General features: G+C 46.2%; 1 protein-coding gene across 4 annotated transcripts in view; it reads right to left on the reverse strand.

The window, feature by feature from the left end:
• LOC139750192 (G-protein coupled receptor Mth2-like) overlaps positions 1 to 20,000 on the reverse strand; it is a 108,574-nt gene that overhangs the window by 54,169 nt on the left and 34,405 nt on the right. The window contains exons 2-7 of one of the 4 annotated variants that reach the window (XM_071664611.1): positions 10,442 to 10,721; positions 9,379 to 9,499; positions 8,486 to 8,592; positions 8,101 to 8,187; positions 6,925 to 7,156; positions 4,207 to 4,285 (exon numbers count right to left, since the gene is read on the reverse strand). In XM_071664611.1, the coding sequence (XP_071520712.1) occupies positions 4,207 to 4,285; positions 6,925 to 7,156; positions 8,101 to 8,187; positions 8,486 to 8,592; positions 9,379 to 9,499; positions 10,442 to 10,708 (893 nt within the window). In that variant the 5' untranslated portion in view covers positions 10,709 to 10,721. Of the gene's footprint in view, positions 1 to 4,206; positions 4,286 to 6,924; positions 7,157 to 8,100; positions 8,188 to 8,476; positions 8,593 to 9,378; positions 9,500 to 10,441; positions 10,722 to 20,000 lie in introns of all 4 variants that reach the window. The other 3 variants (XM_071664610.1, XM_071664613.1, XM_071664612.1) reach the window with 3 other exon arrangements.

Genomic DNA, 20,000 nt, shown 5'->3' on the forward strand with positions numbered 1-20,000 from the left:
GGGTGGGGTCTGGATGAGTGAGGGGAGAAGGGAGGAGGGGATGGGGCGTGGCGCACCCTCATCGAGAGACCTCCCTCCTCCCATCTCCCCACACTCAGAGGAAGGGACCCTACCATCCCCCATCCCACTAAGACCCCCTCGATGGGCGGGCCTCCTCCTCTCCACTCCCTAACCCCCACTTTCCTCCTCCCTCCCTCTCTCCGTCTCCCTAACCCGTAGGGGAGAAAGGGGAGGAGAGGGGCGGTCGTCCACCCACTCACCCAACACACCTCCTACTCGGTGTAGGCGCCCCTCCACACCCACCCCACAAGCTGGGCGGGTGATAGAGATGCGACTCCTGGGGACACAGCCATCAGGAAGGCGCATAATGTGGACACATCAGGACATTTGTATGCATGAGGTGAGCACACGATGGTCCAGCCAATTTTGAGACCGTGGATTTAACGTAGGGGGAGTGGCGAGGTGGGAGAATGAAGGAGGGAGGCTGTGTGTGTGTGTGTGTGTGTGTGTGTGTGTGTGTGTGTGTGTGTGTGTATGTGTGTGTGTGTGTGTGTGTGTGTGTTGTGGGGTGGGATGGTTGAGGGTGGAGCTCATACCACACCACGAGAATCTACGACGATGTCTCGCCTGGAGGCAGGATTAGCGCTCAGCTCTCGCGTAGAATGAGAGAGAGAGAGAGAGAGAGAGAGAGAGAGAGAGAGAGAGAGAGAGAGAGAGAGAGAGAGAGAGAGAGAGAGAGAGAGAGAGAGCTTTTACCACGTTTTTGCCTCCGCCTGAGATATGAACCCGGACCCCTAGACTATGGGGTCGGGTCAAAGGCCTTGGTAAGTCATTATAGACCCAAGAATCGTGCCGTCGTGCTCAAGGAGCCGTACTGTCGTGCTCAAGGCGCCGCACCGTCGTGCTCGAGGCGCCGTACCGTCGTGCTCAAGGGGCCGCACCGTCGTGCTCAAGGCGTCGTACCGTCGTGCTCAAGGCGCCGTACCGTCGTGCTCAAGGCGCCGTACCGTCGTGCTCAAGGCGCCGTACCGTCGTGCTCAAGGTGCCGTACCGTCGTGCTCAAGGCGCCGTACCGTCGTGCTCAAGGCGCCGAACCTTCGTGCTTAAGGCGCCGTACCGTCGTGCTCAAGGCGCCGTACCGTCGTGCTCAAGGAGCCGCACCGTCGTGCTCAAGGCGCCGAACCTTCGTGCTCAAGGCGCCGTACCGTCGTGCTCGAGGCGCCGTACCGTCGTGCTCAAGGCGTCGTACCGTCGTGCTCAAGGCGCCGTACCGTCGTGCTCAAGGCGCCGTACCGTCGTGCTCAAGGCGCCGTACCGTCGTGCTCAAGGCGCCGTACCGTCGTGCTCAAGGCGCCGCACCGTCGTGCTCAAGGCGCCGTACCGTCGTGCTCAAGGCGCCGTACCGTCGTGCTCAAGGCGCCGTACCGTCGTGCTCAAGGCGCCGTACCGTCGTGCTCAAGGAGATCATTAGGAAAACCCCACAAAACTAATTCTTCCAGAAGACCTCACTCAAGTACCGAGCGGCCACTGGTGTGGGCTGAGAAGTGTCAGGCGCAGGTCGTAACTGCGTTAGGGCAGCGTCTGGTCCACCGGCCCCCAGTGTGAGGGGTGGGAGAGAACTGACAGATGGTAACATTGGATAAGCCAAAGGGGGGGAAGGTGGGGTGTAAATATGAGGTACATAACGGGGGGAGGGGAAGCTGGGGTGCAAATATGAGGCACACAAGGTGGGGAGCTGGGGTGTAGATATGAGGTACACAAGGTGGGGAGCTGGGGTGTAGATATGAGGTACACAAGGTGGGGAGCTGGGGTGCAAATAGGAGGCACACAAGGTGGGGAGGTGGGGTGTAAATATGAGGTACACAAGGTGGGGAGCTGGGGTGCAAATATGAGGTACACAAGGTGGGGAGCTGGGGTGCAAATAGGAGGTTCACAAGGTGGGGAGCTGGGGTGCAAATATGAGGCACACAAGGTGGGGAGCTGGGGTGGAAATATGAGGTACACAAGAGGGGAGCTGGGGTGCAAATAGGAGGTACACAAAGCGGGGGAAGAGAGAGGGAGAGTTACATAACCACAGGTAAACAAACACAGTGGCCAAACATTCCTAATGGCTCCCAATAATCCAGAAGACAAAAGAAATGAACAAAAATAAATAATGGGGTGGAGGATGGGGGTGAAGGAGGAACAATGGATGATGGTAATAGCGGTAAAGAAAAACAAGGGGCGGGGGGAGAGAGAGAGAGAGAGAGAGAGAGAGAGAGAGAGAGAGAGAGAGAGAGAGAGAGAGAGAGAGAGAGAGAGAGAGAGATAATACGGTCAAATGGGGATTATAATAATGGTGGAAAAATAAGGCGAGGAGAGATGCAAGCGGTTGATAAAGGACGAAAGAAAATGTTTGTAATGGGAATGAAAGAAAATGGAGGATGTGGCAGGAGGGCAGTAAAGAAAGAGACGGAGAATAATTCACAAACTACAATGAAATTAAGATAATATGCGTGAACGAAGACGAATTTTCGGATTTCCCCCAAATAAGAAAATGAATAAATAACAAAAAGAAATATGAAGTGGTTGGCTGGTATAGTTGGACTTTAAGCCTAACGACTACCGGGGTAATTAGGGCCGTTGTCAGCGTCTAGTCATAACCACCATCTGAATAGTCTTGAACACCTGTTTCAAGGGTTCAGAATAATGCCTTAAGACCATCCAGGTTCACAACTGAGTACACGATGACCTTAGACCATACAGGTTCACAACTGAGTACACGATGACCTTAGACCATACAGGTTCACAACTGAGTACACGATGACCTTAGACCATACAGGTTCACAACTGAGTACACGATGGCCTTAGACCATACAGGTTCACAACTGAGTACACGATGACCTTAGACCATACAGGTTCACAACTGAGTACACGATGACCTTAGACCATACAGGTTCACAACTGAGTACACGATGACCTTAGACCATACAGGTTCACAACTGAGTACACGATGACCTTAAGACCATACAGGTTCACAACTGAGTACACGATGACCTTAAGACCATACAGGTTCACAACTGAGTACACGATGACCTTAGACCATACAGGTTCACAACTGAGTACACGATGACCTTAGACCATACAGGTTCACAACTGAGTACACGATGACCTTAGACCATACAGGTTCTCAACTGAGTACACGATGACCTTCGGAAACGGTCGGCTGGTTAATTTGTTTTTTTTTTTTAGCCCTAACGACTGCCGTTAAGGGTCGTTAAGGCCGTCCTCGTCAGGTCAAATCCACTCGCTTAAAACAAAATTTGGAACACCACATTTTCATCTGTTGACGATAATTCTACAATCACAATCCCTTATTAACTAAATGGTCCAAACGAAAACCAAAAAAAATTATAATGGCAAAATAGACCAAAAATAAAATACGGAATTAGATTGAGAACGAATAATATAAACATTCAATAATAAGGCACAAAATGGCGGTTAAACATAAAAAAAGGGATCTACGATCAGATTATCTTTTTTCCGTTAATATCGAAAAAGGAGAAAACAATGTTTATTCTCTCCGTATCTGTGTTTTTGGGTAGTGAGGCGAGGGTAGAGAAAACGCGAGTGTTAGTCATGGGTAACTCAAATATTTGGCGGAACCTGGTCGGTTACACTCTTTTTCTTCTTGTGGGTGTGTTTGTGGTCTCGTACACGCTTCAGGTTAGTCAACATTACGTTAGAATGGTTGCGAAGGAAATAGTATCTAATATAAAGATATACCAAATGGCGTCTTAGCTACGTCTCTTTGTTGAATATAAACTGACTTATATTTCTTTGTTGTATCTCACCTGATGATGTGGCTATTACATGAAAGTGCACTTGGAAACTTATCGTGTTTCATTTCCCTGTGGACTCATAGGTGTATATATATATATATATATATATATATATATATATATATATATATATATATATATATATATGAGGAAATCACTTCCACTTCGCCTGTTTCCTACCCAGAAACAGGGAAACCATATATGAAATCACCTCTTCCCTCCTCCCTTACCATATACCAACAACAAAAACAACAACAGCAACAAAACAACAATAAAAATAATACCTCCCACAACACTTTCTCTCTTCCTTCTTCCCTTTCCCTTACCCAACTTCCACACACACACACACACACACACACACACGGGAGACGGGAGCAAGACTGACCAGATGGTGAGGAAGACGTTGAAGCAGATCACGTTGAGCCACAGGAAGGCTGACATGTACCAGAAGTGCATCATCACGGCTGTTGGAAGAGAGGAACATATCACCGCATTAGAATTTGACATGAGCTATTTTAGAATTAGACGTGAGGCATTTCAGATTATGACGGATGTGGGTTCTGGGGTGAGAGAGAGACAAACCATCTTGGATTTAGACATGAATTAGAATTAAATTTAGATTTTAGGCACTTAGACATAGGAGACATTTAGATCATGATGGCTCTGGTGAGCCTTAGAATTAGACATGACACCGTGTCAGAATTACATATACAGTATTTAGAATTAGACACTGATAGAGCAAGAGAGACAAGGAGTTTGAACTATATGTCAAAAGAATTAGAATAGGAAGCAGGGCCTTAGATTCAAACAAAACACTGATAATTAGAATTACATATGAGGGAATCAGATTTAGACTTAGAATTTGACAAACAGGTGCTGAAGGGAGACGTGCTAAAGCAGACAATAGGGCCACGCGAATTGTACGTATACAATAATGAAAAGAGACGTTACAGCTGGACATTTTGCCACTAGATCTGGACGAAGCGCTACGGTTATAGACACAGGTCAACAAAATGACACACATATCATGTGCATTAGAGAGAGAGAGAGAGAGAGAGAGAGAGAGAGAGAGAGAGAGAGAGAGAGAGAGAGAGAGAGAACGTACTTCTGAATATCCCTATGAAAATTCTGTGAGAGAAGAGAGAGAGAGAGAGAGAGAGAGAGAGAGAGAGAGAGAGAGAGAGAGAGAGAGAGAGAGAGAGAGAGAGACATACACATTAATCACATACAATCAGAACCTCCAAGGGGAATGGCAGACGCAGACAGATTTAAAAAAAAAAAAAAACCCTAATGACCACTGACACAATAAAGAGGATCGAGTCAACGAAGTGGATCATTGGATCGTCAAATTCATAACATACCAGTGGGCACGTACAACCACTCCCTCTCTTTACGATATGGATCGTAAGAGCGAGGACTTTTTACGCCCACACCCTCGTCGACATGAACGCGGGAGCCTACGTTGCGTTTGGAGAGTGACGTAACAGTCCGGGGCGCATTATTACACCTCATTACGTCCCAGCACAAGAGGGTTGAACGACCGGAAATCACCTTGAGCAAATGAGCTGTTCAAATCGAGTTGTAAATTTTTGCTCCCTTTCGCTCAAGCATGGCAGTTAAACACAGTCATTTGTCTCGACTCCAGTACTAATCATTGTCGCTTTTTTGCTCACATTACCCACGACAGTGGACCAATTTGAGGGCCATTCTCAGAGAGAGAAAAAAAATTCATCATTTAATAAACTTTTAACAAGGGGGGGGGGGATAAAGGGTACTAATAAACCCGATTAATGCCTGAAAAGGCACAGTAATTGGTCAATTCAACAGGTGAATTTGCCAACAGAAATGACGCTTAATGTCCGGACGGGTAATTATTGACAATGGTCTTGTTCCGGGGGGGGGGGGGGGGGGTTAGGGTGTTGTGGGAAGAGGGTGGCGTGTGGAGGGTGGTGGGAGGGAGATCAGGGTGGCACTGGGTGGAGTAAGGTAGGGTAGGGTAACACAAGGCGAGCACCTCATTGAAGGGGAGGATTTAGACCAGCGAGGGAGGAGGCCAGTTCACTATTGGGAGCAGTCCAATCCAAAAAATCACGCATTCATACCAGCAGTTGTTATACTCTATTACTATTCTGGCTGTCATTAAAGTCTATGTGCTTTGTGTACTCAGCAACAGAATCATCACGAGGGAACACTTCAACTACAAAGTGGGGTAATTTACGTGAGCAAGACTTCATCGCCCTTTTGTGTACTCGTGTTTGCATGTCTTCCAGCAGAGCTACTCTTAATGCCACTTTTTAAGCGGCTTCAGGCGTTATTTTGCCTTTAAATTTGGCTCCGGACTCTTTCGCTGCACGTATGGAAGTTCAACGTCCTTGGAAAGACTTGTACTCGAAACCGGAACTAAGCAACCAGTAAAAGAGGCGTTAAACATGAACCAGACCAGACGACCAGAAGAGGGACATGAAATCGAAGACGGCGACTTGTCTAGGGTCACCGAAACCGGGACCAGACGACCTGTTTAGGGCCACTGAAACCGGGATCAGACGACCTGTTTAGGGTCACTGAAACAGGGACCAGACGACCTGTTTAGGGTCACTGAAACCGGGACCAGACGACCTGTTTATGGCCACTGAAATCGGGACCTGACGACCTGTTTAAGGTCACTTAAACCGGGACCAGACGACCTGTTTAGGGCCACTGAAACCGAGACCAGACGACCTGTTTAGGGTCACTGAAACCGGGACCAGACGACCTATGATGGGACATCAGATATACCAAAATCAGATGACCTGTAAGGGACACTTAAACGAGAACCACACGACCTAGAGGGACGATTGAACCGGGATCAGATGACCTGCACCAGGACACTTAAACCAGAACCAGGAGACTCGTTGAGAAACCATGATACAGAAGACCCACCCCATCACAAACTCTGAATTGTGAAGGTGTCAACTTAATCAACATCCAATAGAAGAAAGTTGGAGACCCGAAGTCATGAATCAGACGACATCTGGTAGAAGCTAAGAACCTTCGAACTCATCAGATGCATCATCGGGGATGCTGAAAGACTTCGAACTCAAAGAGGCACTCTGGCTGGACTCACCGACGACGACGCAGGCAGTCATGGAGAGGAGGTGGGTGGCCATTTGGACGACGACTGTGGAGACCTGAGCGACGCCGAGGGCGAAGACGCTGCACATGAGACAACGTCCCAGGAGGTCCCTCAGTTCGACCACCATGCAGTACACGAAGAGCGTCGCAGCCAGGAACACGGCCGAGATGATGAGGCCGACGGGGTACAACGTCTGGTATACGACCCGGTCGAAGCTTGAATCCTGCAGTAGCGGGACATAGAAAGGCAGAGGATTAAACTGGGCTCCTACGAGTGAATATATATATATATATATATATATATATATATATATATATATATATATATATATATATATATATATATATATATATATATGTGTGTGTGTGTGTGACTTTTATCTCTATACATGACAATATTTATCACTGGAGTTGGGGAAGATATACCTGACTGTGAATATATATATATGGGAGTTATGAAAAATTCTGAACTAATAAACAGCTGGTTAGAAACCAAGAATATAGCTTTGTAAAGCAAGCTGAAGTTACTTTAGTTAACCTAGCATTGAACACAAAAAAGGGCAACTCTATTCTTGATGAAAGCAAAGACAGGTATGGATTCGCTCTGACCGAGGGCTTAAAGGATGAGAGACTGAAATTAATTGTCGTCTTAAAGCAACACAGATATCTCAAAGCCAAGCTCCTCCTGATTAAAGAACAGCAGCCAGGGGTAACTATAGGAAAGGAAATGAGCCATAAAGTCCACACCATATTAAAAGAAGCAACACTTGCAAGTGAACAGGTCATTAGGCATAGTCTGATACATGGCAGGAGAGGTTGCTACAGCTTAAGAATCAGGTCGAGCTCCCTGTAGCCTTGTTGTCACACATATACATACATATCTATCCATGCTGGTCTCACACCTGAAAGCATTTCATATCATTAAGGACTTTCCCCTTTTTCCTCATTTTCCCCCCAAAAAGAAGGCAAGGACCTACCTTGAAGGAAGGACTATGGAACTCAGTGAAGTATGTTAGTTTAACAGTTTAGCCAGAACAGCGGAGTGGATATACCTAACCAGAGGATAGACCCGTCATATATATATATATATATATATATATATATATATATATATATATATATATATATATATATATATATATAACCTTTCCAGGACGCCTTAACTTACCTGGAACACGTGTATCTCCTCCACTCCACCCATATCCACGGCTGAGAGGTCTCCGTCCGTCTTGTGAGTCCCCTGATGTTCCATATCCTTCACATGAGACACAGACAGTCCAGTCAGTCCTTAACGTAGTCCACACCCAGAGTGTACGTATGTCTCATTCCACACACACACATGCACACACACAGCCCCCCCACAAGCCCACCCACCCCACCCCACCACAACCCATCTAAGTTAACCCAGTTCCTCCTCATCTAAAGGCCCCCCCTCCGACAGACCGGGGGGGGACAATAGTTTTCACTATGCCCTTTTCGGCCTGTCGGAACGAGGCACCAACCCATAGCCAGAACCCGTACAAAGACAAGAGACTCTTCCTCACCGTTCTCACCATTTCCGGGAAGCAGACGATGGCCTCCATCTCGGTGTCTGTGGCCAGCAGGCAGAACTGATCCGTCGAGTGTCTTCGCCCATCCATGGCCGGCACCTGCAGCTGACCTGTGGCGAGCGGGGGGTGGGTAGGAAGAAGACATGGTTTACCTCAGCAGAGAAGAACAATCTGATCACATATAAGATAAGCATAATTGATGATATCTTACTCTCTTTCTTTTTTTTTCTATAGCTATTCCTGTCTTTGCGTGGTTATCTAATCAATTTAAGATAGTCCATTAAAGATTACGATTCTACTCTTTTCTCTATGTTTATTCCTGTCTTTGCTAGGGAGGGTCAGGAACAAAAAAAAAGGAAAAATGGTTTCGTCTGCACTGAAACCAGAGGCTGCCATCCACAACCAAACGTGTAGTTTCCCCTGACTACCTCACTGTGCCGCGGTTCAGCCCACTGTGACAATCACGTCGCCCCCCATACACCACAGTGCTCCTATTCTTTCTATCCTAAGAAGATGAATATAAAGGAACGAAAAAAATAATCGTGTGTCCTTTGGTTGGCTTCGAACTTAAAAAACCAAAACACCTAGAGATGCTTACACAGCCAATCCCAGGTCAAGTAACCAGTGACGTCACTGTTTACGTCACCACCTCCCACAAAGGCAAGACGGTCGTAAACCCGAGTAACTGGTTTTAACCTAATGAAACTATACACCTACCACACTAATCCATGAGTTTATGTTCACAGCTACCACAAACAGCCTCGTTAGGACCCCAATGGTCTGTTGCTGTTTCAATTGTTCTTCCCTCACCCCACTCAACACTTAATCGCCATTTCCCGCGTTAGCAAGGTAGCGGCAGGATGATTTGCAATCATTCGTATTCTAGAGCCACTCACCATCGGGGAGGAGGTGAAACTTGTCATTAGGTTCCACCTCCGGCTGGAGGCTGTAGAAGGTGCAGTTGGGGAACCCTGCACGCACAGTGTAGGCGAACTGGTACTCCACAGGTCGTCCATCCTGGAATAAGAAATACTCATTTCCTAGGATGCACGTGATGATTAGCCGCCACAAACAAGAGGTAAAGTCTTTGAAGATTCTACTCATCAACACCACTGTGTTCTTCTTCACGGATATCATCCAAATGGGTTCACTATAGGAAAAGAGGACATTTGATAATCATTACCATCGTAATTAATAATCACATTCTTAATTACCGTAATCGTAATAGCAGTAATGATGCAAGAGATGTTGCAGATGAGAGAGAGAGAGAGAGAGAGAGAGAGAGAGAGAGAGAGAGAGAGAGAGAGAGAGAGAGAGAGACTTCTCAACCATCGTATGTGTCGTGAGAAATCAAAAAATGTGTGAAACAGAGTCGCGTCCAGGAACTTCTTGCTCCAAATCATTGACATGCTCCTGATTGGAGCGCAGCCTGAAGCTGCAGGACTTACCGATGGGAGACTTAAGGTGGTGTTGGGTCCTGGTGTCAAGGGGCGGGAGGTGGGATGGTGTCAGGTCCAGGTGTCAAGGGGCGGGAGGTAGGATGGTGTCGGGTCCTGGTGTCAAGGGGCGAGAGGTAGGATGGTGTCAGGTCCAGGTGTCAAGGGGCGGGAGTTACCTGGCTATCCACACTTCCTTCCTGGTGCCAGCGGTTTCCGGCCGCCATGAAGGAAGTCTCACTCGCGTCTTCCTCCACTTTCTCCTTCCGTCCCTCTTCCTCTTCCTGCTCCATCCTCAATTTTCCTCCTCCCTCTTCCTTGTTTTCCTTCACCTTCTGACCTCCTCATCTTTAATATTCATGACCTACTCTGCTCTCTAACCCCGTCCCCCTTCCGTTCCTCCCTCTCTCTCTCTCTCTCTCTCTCTCTCTCTCCCCCATGATGCATTACTCCTTCCCTTCTCCTTCCATCTCCCCATCCTCCCTCCCACTAGCCCATCCCTGTGCCTTCCTCCCATCCTCACCTCATACTGGAAGGTGATGATGGGCTTCTCGTCAGCCGGCTCGCACCCCATCTTGCCCATGTTGAAGACCTGGTCCACGCCGCAGCACACGGGCACCGTCACGTTCACCTCCATCTGGCCCAAGTCGGTAGGCACGTCGTTCTCCAGCTGCGTCAGCCTCGACGCCCTCCCGCTGCTGCTCTGGTCGCTGCCAGCCCGGGCCACGCCCGTGGCCAGCACCACCAGCACTACCGCCACCAGCAGGTGGGACTTCGACGGGGTCATCATCACTCTGTGCGACCTGGGGGAAAAAAAAGGGGAATTTCATGTCACTCACAAGGACAGTAATGGTCTTGGATTCTAAGTGTGTGTGTGTGTGTGTGTGTGTGTGTGTGTGTGTATCAATCCATCTGACCTTCTATGTGACGGTGAGGAAGGGGGGAGCGTCACACAAATGTCACAGACCAATGTGACAGTTGTGAGTGCTACGCCCTTAATATTGAGAGCTAAGATGATGTTATCAACAGTCCTGTTACCTCCACAGGATCAGACAGAATGGACAGCCTACGTCTGTAATTACCCACCTGCCACGAGAGTAGTTCCCTCACACTGGTTGAACCAGGTAAAGACATGCCTTCGTTTTACTACAGGCCTTCATCAGAGACGTGATCCGGCTAAAGGCAAAGCAGATCGTAATCTCCCACGCAGTCATATACATGAGGAGAAGGAGTCTTTAGGCCGACGGAGGGATAATGAGAGTCAAGTCCTAATCATTTCGTTGAGCAGGTGAGGCTATTTCTCAACTGCTTTCGACTACAGACAGACGCAGACAACATTCCTGTGACACGCGTGGTCGAAACTGTTCCGACCAACCCTCTGTTTCGACGGGCATATACAGAATGTGGGACACACGCCTGGTCGAAGTTGTACCAATCCCTCTGTCTCAGCAGGAATGGATAGACCTTTGAGACAGAAGCCTGGTCGAAACTATACCGATTCATCTCTGGGCGGGCACACACACACACACACACACACACAGGATCTGGAATACGCGCCTGGTCGAAGCTGTGCCGAACCATCTGTTTCGAACAGGACAAGGCAAGGCTCGGTACAGGTTTCGCCAGATGTGTTGTGGGACTTCGGAACTTTAGACGTGTCCCAGATCTCTCATCCGCGACTTTACCTCATCCAGGTGACTTAAAGTATAACTTTAGTTAAAAAGAAAAAGGCATACACCTGACAATATGACCAGGGTATACTTTAAGTATGTTAGCCTCACCAGATCGCCTTAGAACCGGTCAGGGCAATGATGGAGGCATACTCAAACACATACCCTGAGTAGTATACCCACATTCGAACTAGCTCAGACAACATATGAATTAACAGACGAAGAACACGCCCAGCAACGCTAAATGAATCGAAAGATCGTGAATCCATTTCCAAAGCAGGTACTTGCCAGACCTCCCTCCATAACTCCTATACAGAAGGAGGAGGGTTGTGTGTGTGTGTGTGTGTGTGTGTGTGTGTTGTCTCCTGGCGTTTGAGTGCATTAAACCTCCCGTACGAGAATGATAAGTCACGGGCAGGCCGGTCTGACGCACACGGTTATTACAGTATATCCGGTGTGGAGACTGTGAGAGTTCGGGCCGGCGGCGTCCAATGAAAAGGACTCGCGGGAAGAGGGTGTTCGTCTCAACGGCTCCTTTGCGCGCGTCAAGATGATGACGTAAGAGAAGCGCCTGTGTAGTGTGCTCTACGTCACACGGAAGCCTTTACGACTCATACGTAGCTCGCTGTGTGGTTCATGAGGCGCCTAACGCGCCTCCTAGTGACTGATTCGTCCAGTAAACGACTGGTGAACGACTTTTCGTCCGTTCCCTGGATTTAAATATTTGGTCCTAACATAGGAGGAGAAACAGATGGGCGTTCTTGCTACGCGTTTTTACTTTTTTAAACGTATCATTACGGCTGTGTTTAACAGCAAAACAAGTGATATTACACAGTAAAATGACGAGTAAATACAGGAAACGCCGTTCACAAACCCCCACATCCGGCAAGATTCTAACAATTCCAAGACGTAATAAAAGAAACTAATTTCCCCATCAGACCGACCGCCTGTGTTGTACCCTTGCCCAAACTGACGTGATGCATCACATCAAACCAGACTCCAAAGTAATTCTGTTGGCGTTGTGTGGTTTGGACGACGCCCGAGCATGTGTGCAAAGTTCGTAAGAGACATCGAATTCAGCAAAGCACACACACACACACACACACACACACACACACATTTGTAGGATGGCGAAGTCCCGCTCGCTCGCGCGCGCGCGAGGTTAAGCTTCAAGCAAGACGTAAGCCTAGCCCCAGGTTTTTTTATGGTTAATGGCAGGCCCGTTTTTTTTTGAGTACGACATGACTGCCCTGGCAAAAGGTCAAGCCGTGTGTGTAACTGCGAGTGTAGTGGCGTCCTTAAGGCGGTCGACTGTTCGATCAAGTGATTGATGTTGTGGTTTATGTGGGGTTAGTGTGAGCACGACTTCGCGCGGCGGGAAGTACGTCAACTTGTTGTTGCTGTTGTACGAAGGTCGCGCCACGAGCAGCGGCCACCGCCCGCGAAGGTTCGGTAATGATGAGAGAGAGAGAGAGAGAGAGAGAGAGAGAGTTTTGATCATCCTAATTCATGTAGCATTTGTGTACGCCTTCAATATACAAATCTACTATCAATGATTATAACAAATTAGAAAAAAAAAAAAAGATACATAGAAATGAGTCTTACTCGCGCATTCATTGTATCGAGCACGTTGGCAATTTATTTGGATAAAAACCGCCATTCAACATCCCCCCCAAAGAATCGTGAGGTAAGTACCAGTTATTTTTTGTCTCTCATACTCAGGACTCCAGGATAAGTATCAGAACAGGTTTCTTTCAATCTATCGTTGGTAACCTTGTCTGTTCTCTCGATATCTCGTGTGAATATATATATATATATATATATATATATATATATATATATATATATATATATATATATATATATATATATTGGAAAGGATCACAATTTTGCGCGTGATCAAGTATATTCCCATGAGTCCACGGGGAAAATGAAACACGATAAGTTCCCAAGTGCACTTTCGTGTAATAATCACATCATCAGGGGAGGCACAAGAGAGATGTATAACAGTCAGTTCATATACAACGAAGAGACGTAGCTAGGACACCATTTGGTAAACATGCGATTGTCCAAGACCAATCGCTTGTTTACCAAATGGCGTCCTAGCTTCGTCTCTTCGAAAAGATTTGCCAATAGCGTACGTACTCATCATTCGGGTAACAAAAGTTAGTTTGCTTAACTGGAAAAGAATATGACAAATATGATTGATTTACCAAACAAAAAATAATGCACTAGGCTCAAGCTATCTTATTTTGTAGCCTAACCACCAAAGCATCATATTGCGCACCAAACCCTTACCAATTGTTGCTCCTTTGAAAAAAAAAAAAAAAAAACGGTTGGGTTTGGACATTTTTTTTATCATTCCACCCAGACCCAGTAATACTCTATACATTATATTTCATTCTTATGCTCAGGCTTAGAAAATATATATATATATATATATATATATATATATATATATATATATATATATATATATATATATATATATATATATATATATATATATAACGTTTATATGACCTAGATTAGTTTTATAATTACTCGTGCCATCTCATCTAACATAAAAATAATTGTTTTTTCATTAGGACTGTATCATTAATATATGTTTTCTCTTGTCATTGGACCCAATTCCTTGTAACTCATTACATGGGGTTGTGAAATCTAGTAACTCATACCCTTAGTGACGCTATTTCAACTCAACTCATACCCTTAGTGACGATATATCAACTCACAAGCAGAGTGGAAGGTGCTGGAACTCATACCCTGAATTAAGGGTCCAGTAACTTACACCCTTAAAGAACACTGTCACTCCTCATACCCAAAGCGAACACATCCCGCCACTCACTCATAACCTGCGTGACCTTCCAGGAGTGCAAAACTTTCACCAGCCTTCGAGTGGCTCGGGACCTCACAAGTTTTTGAGTGACGATGCAGGCTTCAGTGACACTCACTCGCATCACAAGGGAACTCTCCCTTTCTATTCGATAAGGGATGATCATTGGCTCACTCTCTATTCGACCCCACAAATTTTGTTTCTATTCGACCCTAAATTCTCCTTTGATATTTGATCCCTTAATTTTTTTCCCCTTTATATCTGAACCCTAAATCCTCCATTTATATTCAGTCTTTATATTCTCCCTTTACGTTCGATCCCTAAATTCTTCCTTAATATTAGGCCCTTAAATTCGCCCCTTATAGTCGAAGCTCCCATGGCCTCCAGACCCTGGTGCATAGAAAAGCTTAACAAATGGCCTTCAACAGGTTGCATATAAAGGTTTAACAAATGGCCTCTATCACATTACATAGAACGGCTTAACAAATGGCCTCTTATCAGGTTGCATAGAAAGGCTTAACAAATGGCCTCTATCACGGTGCATAATAAAGGCTTAATAAATGGCCTCTATCAGGTTGCATATAAAGGCTTAACAAATGGCCTCTATAAGACTGTCTAAAAATTCATAAACGTAAGATTGTATAACACTAAAAATTTCCTAGTTAGACGAAGCAACAACTTAGTGACTTATTGAATGAAGTAATGTTGATTCACTCTCAAAGTGAAGTTTGCTACGAAAGAAGAGAGAAAGAGAAAGCTTTTATGAATGCGAGACGTGGAACTGTGAGGCCTCATGAATGAGACGTGGGGATGGGAAGGTCTCATGAATGAGACGTGGGAATGGGAAGGTCTCATGAATGAGACGTGGGAATGGGAAGGTCTCATGAATGAGAAGTGAGAGTGGGGAGGTCTCATGAATGAGAGACGTGGGAGTGGGCATGCCTCATGAGACGTAGAACTGGAAGACCTCATGTATGAGAGAAAGAAATCGGAAGCACCATGAATGGGAGACGTGACATAACACACACACACACACACACACACACACACACAGAAGGCGCTCCTCATTCAGACCACTCTCTCTCTCTCTCTCTCTCTCTCTCTCTCTCTCTCTCTCTCTCTCTCTCTCTCTCTCTCTCTCTCTCTCTCTCATTCCGCTACCTCAAACCCTCACCAGCAGAAAAAAAAATATATATATATGGCAATGGCGAAAGACCTGCTGGTCATATTCCGATGCCTGCGATGCGAGCAAAGATCACATGTCGACCGCGCCAGCTGTCTGAGAGAGAGAGAGAGAGAGAGAGAGAGAGAGAGAGAGAGAGAGAGAGAGAGAGAGGGAGGGAGGGAGCGGTACCACTTCAACCATCTCTACGGTGATGGATGGTTAAATAATGGTGTGTTTATTTCGGGCTGGTCCCTCTCTTACATCTGAGCTCTCTCTCTCTCTCTCTCTCTCTCTCTCTCTCTCTCTCTCTCTCTCTCTCTCTCTCTCTCTCTCTCTCTCGGACCACTCCTCCTCCTCAGCGAGTTACATCCCAGAGACGGTCCCTCATGTAGCGCTGGTGGAACTCACACACGCCAGTGTATCTACCAACCACTCATGATACAATCGATCTATTAAATAATTTCCACTACTTTTCATTCTTCATGGTTGGCTTATTTTCCAGGCGGGGGGGGACTTTTAGGGCCAAATTACATTAAAAAAAAAAAAATTGGGGGTCATGGAAAACCTAGTTTTTCTTCTTCTTACATTAAGTGACTCCAGCGAGATGAATTAGATTGGCTGAGCCTAGCGAGATGAACTACATTACCTGAGCCCAGCCAGAGGAATTACATCAGCCAGATGAATTACATTAGCTGAGCCCAGCCAGATGAATTACATTAGCTGAGCCCAGCCGGATGAATTACATTAGCTGAGCCCAGCCGGATGAATTACATTAGCTGAACCCAGCCAGATGAATTACATAAGCTGAGCCCAGCCGGATGAATTACATAAGCTGAGCCCAGCCGGATGAATTACATTAGCTGAACCCAGCCAGATGAATTACATTAGCTGAGCCCAGCCGGATGAATCACACCAGCTGAGCCTAGCCAGATGAATCACACCAGCTGAGCCCAGCCGGATGAATCACACCAGCTGAGCCCAGCCAGATGAATCACACCAGCTGAGCCCAGCCGGATGAATCACACCAGCTGAGCCTAGCCAGATGAATCACATTAGCTGAGCCTAGCCAGATGAATCACACCAGCTGAGCCCAGCCGGATGTATCACACCAGCTGAGCCCAGCCGGATGAATCACACCAGCTGAGCCTAGCCGGATGAATCACACCAGCTGAGCCCAGCCGGATGTATCACACCAGCTGAGCCCAGCCAGATGAATCACACCAGCTGAGCCTAGCCGGATGAATCACACCAGCTGAGCCCAGCCGGATGAATCACACCAGCTGAGCCTAGCCAGATGAATCACACCAGTTGAGCCCAGCCGGATGAATCACATTAGCTGAGCCCAGCCGGATGAATCACACCAGCTGAGCCCAGCCGGATGAATCACACCAGCTGAGCCTAGCCAGATGAATCACACCAGTTGAGCCCAGCCGGATGAATCACACCAGCTGAGCCCAGCCGGATGAATCGCACCAGCTGAGCCTAGCCAGATGAATCACACCAGCTGAGCCTAGCCAGATGAATCACACCAGCTGAGCCCAGCCGGATGAATCACACCAGCTGAGCCCAGCCGGATGAATCACACCAGCTGAGCCCAGCCGGATGAATCACACCAGCTGAGCCCAGCCGGATGAATCACACGGCTTGCGGGCCGTGTCGACCCGTGTACACAGCGATTACGTTGCGTCGCGCCAGCTGGCGTAACTGCAATGCCCGATTACGACAGACGCAAGGGGATGTCAGGCAGCAGCAGCGGTGGTGATGTCACACAGCCATTACATGACGGTGGTGGTGATGTCCCTTGGATGGGTCTCCGGTACACGGGGTAGAGGGGGGCAGGGTGCGTGTGATGTCTCACGCACACGCATGACGTCACGAGATGATGTCACGCACTTATGACGTCACGAGGACGTCACGAGTCCTACATCCCTCCAAGGTATTTCATGTCAACAATAATAGGTGATGTTACACACACACACACACATGCACACACACACACACACACACACACACACACACACATACACACACACACACACACACACGATTATGATGATGTCACTACGTCCTCAAAATCAAACTGAGATTTCAATATCAAACGAAATTTCAATGATCAAAAACATCTCAATATCAAACTGAGACTTCAATTTCAAACTACGGCATTGAGACAAACAAGGTCACAGGTCAACAGCATACACATAACCCTTTACCCTTCTTCTCGTACAGAAGCTGACCTCTGACCCCATTAAGCTGGCGTTCACATGCCCTGACCTTTGACCTCAGCTGGTGTAGGCCAAGGCGAGGGAGGTCACGTCGACCAGGTGTGGCAGACCTACTGACCTAGCCTCACCACAGGTCACCAGAAAAGGTCAGGTCTATTGAGGACGGTGTTCGTGTGTGTGTGTGTGTGTGTGTGTGTGTGTGTGCAGTGAATTTGCAAGCACCCTGACGTCAGCAAGTCTATCAATGAGCGTAAATGTCAAGGACTTTCAACCCTAAGCACACACACACACACACAACACACACACACACTGGCTGTAACCAATCAAAACACCACTAACCTTTGACCTCGCCCCAATCAAAATACTGTTTCATCTGTGACGTCACACCAATCAAAACACCGTTACCAGCGACGTCACACCAATCAAAACACCGTTACCTGTGACGTCACACCAATCAAAACACCGTTACCTGTGACGTCACACCAATGAAAACAACGCTGCCTGTGACGTCACATCAATCAAAACACCGCGACCGGTGACGTCGCACCAATCAAACCACAGAAACCCTGTGACGTCACAAATCAAAAACACCGTTATTTATGACGTCACACCACAACAGTACCCAAACACCGCCTTGCTATTGCCACACCGTTCATTCTCTCTCTCTCTCTCTCTCTCTCTCTCTCTCTCTCTCTCTCTCTCTCTCTCTCTCTCTCTTGGGTAACCCCCCTACTCTCCCCCCCCCACTCTCCGTCTCCAGACACAAATTACCTTAATTATAGACATCTATCATCGCTTTGTAGGGCGGCCGACGAAAACGACCTTAAATCACCTATCTCATAAGGATCATACGTAATCCATCCTTCCCCCTCCCTCCCAGGCGTCGTATAGTAGCTGTCCGACGATAAACGACCTTACGCACCTCTTCCATAAGGGTCATTATATAATCAACCCGTAGGAGTCGTATTGTAGTCAGTCGACCAAACTGACCCTAACGCAACTACGCCATAAGGGTGAAATATAACATCCTCGGGGGGTTCGTACCCAGCTGGCTACCCTCAACAGCCTCGACTTCTGTTTTCTTAAATAAGTCAATTAATTTTTTTCTAATCTTCTAGACCCCCTTTTTTTTGCACCATGACCCTTCACTAGGGTAATTACCTACTAATGGTCCCTATGTGCTCCTGGATTTGGGGGTTATCAGCAGCTAAAGGTAATTAGGTCAGATAACATAATATATCATATATATATATATATATATATATATATATATATATATATATATATATATATATATATATATATATATATATATATGTGTGTGTGTGTGTGTGTGTGTGTATGTGTGTGTGTGTGTGTGTGTGTATGTGTGTGTGAGTGTATGTGTGTATGTATGTATGTATATGTGTGTGTATGTGTATGTGTGTGTGTGTGTGTGTGTGTGTGTGTGTGTGTGTGTGTGTGTGTGTGTGTGTGTGGTAATTAGAGCTAATAACTTCACTAAAAGTGGGTTGCCTCCTTTTTGTTCTCATCTTTTTTATAGTCTTCTGTATTTGTCGGTTCACAAGTGACTGTTTTTGTCAAACATATTTTTTGTGCGTGCCTTACAATGCCTCTTTGTATTCATCCCATTTTCGTTGTAATATTTCTCTGTGATTTTTAATTTCAAAGTTAAAAAAAATTTCTCATCTTTCATGATGTATCATTTTTGGTTTCTTTATCACACATTCATTATGTTTCTTTCCCCTTCACCCAATATTCTTTGTATTCATCTCATTTTCGTTGTAATTTTTTTCTGTGATTTTTAATGTTAAAGTTAAAAAAAAATGTCTCATCTTTCATGATGTATTATTTTTTGGTTTCTTTATCACTCATTCATTACTTTTCTTCCCCCCTCACCCAATAACCTTTTTCTCAACTTTTCAATAATTCTTTTGGCTCACACGAAATCCTTTCGAAAATTGAGTAAATTATCAAAATAATTCTTTTGGCTCACATGAAATCGATTCGAGTATTATGAGTAAATTATCACAATAATCCTTTTGGCTCACATGAAATCTATTCAAAAATTGAGAAAATTATCACAATAATTCTTTTGGCTCACATGAAATCTATTCGAGCATTATGAGTAAATTATCACAATAATTCTTTTGGCTCACATGAAATCTATTCAAAAATTGAGAAAATTA

The sequence above is a fragment of the Panulirus ornatus genome, chromosome 9, assembly GCF_036320965.1.
Source record: "Panulirus ornatus isolate Po-2019 chromosome 9, ASM3632096v1, whole genome shotgun sequence".
NCBI classification, from domain to species: domain Eukaryota; kingdom Metazoa; phylum Arthropoda; class Malacostraca; order Decapoda; family Palinuridae; genus Panulirus; species Panulirus ornatus.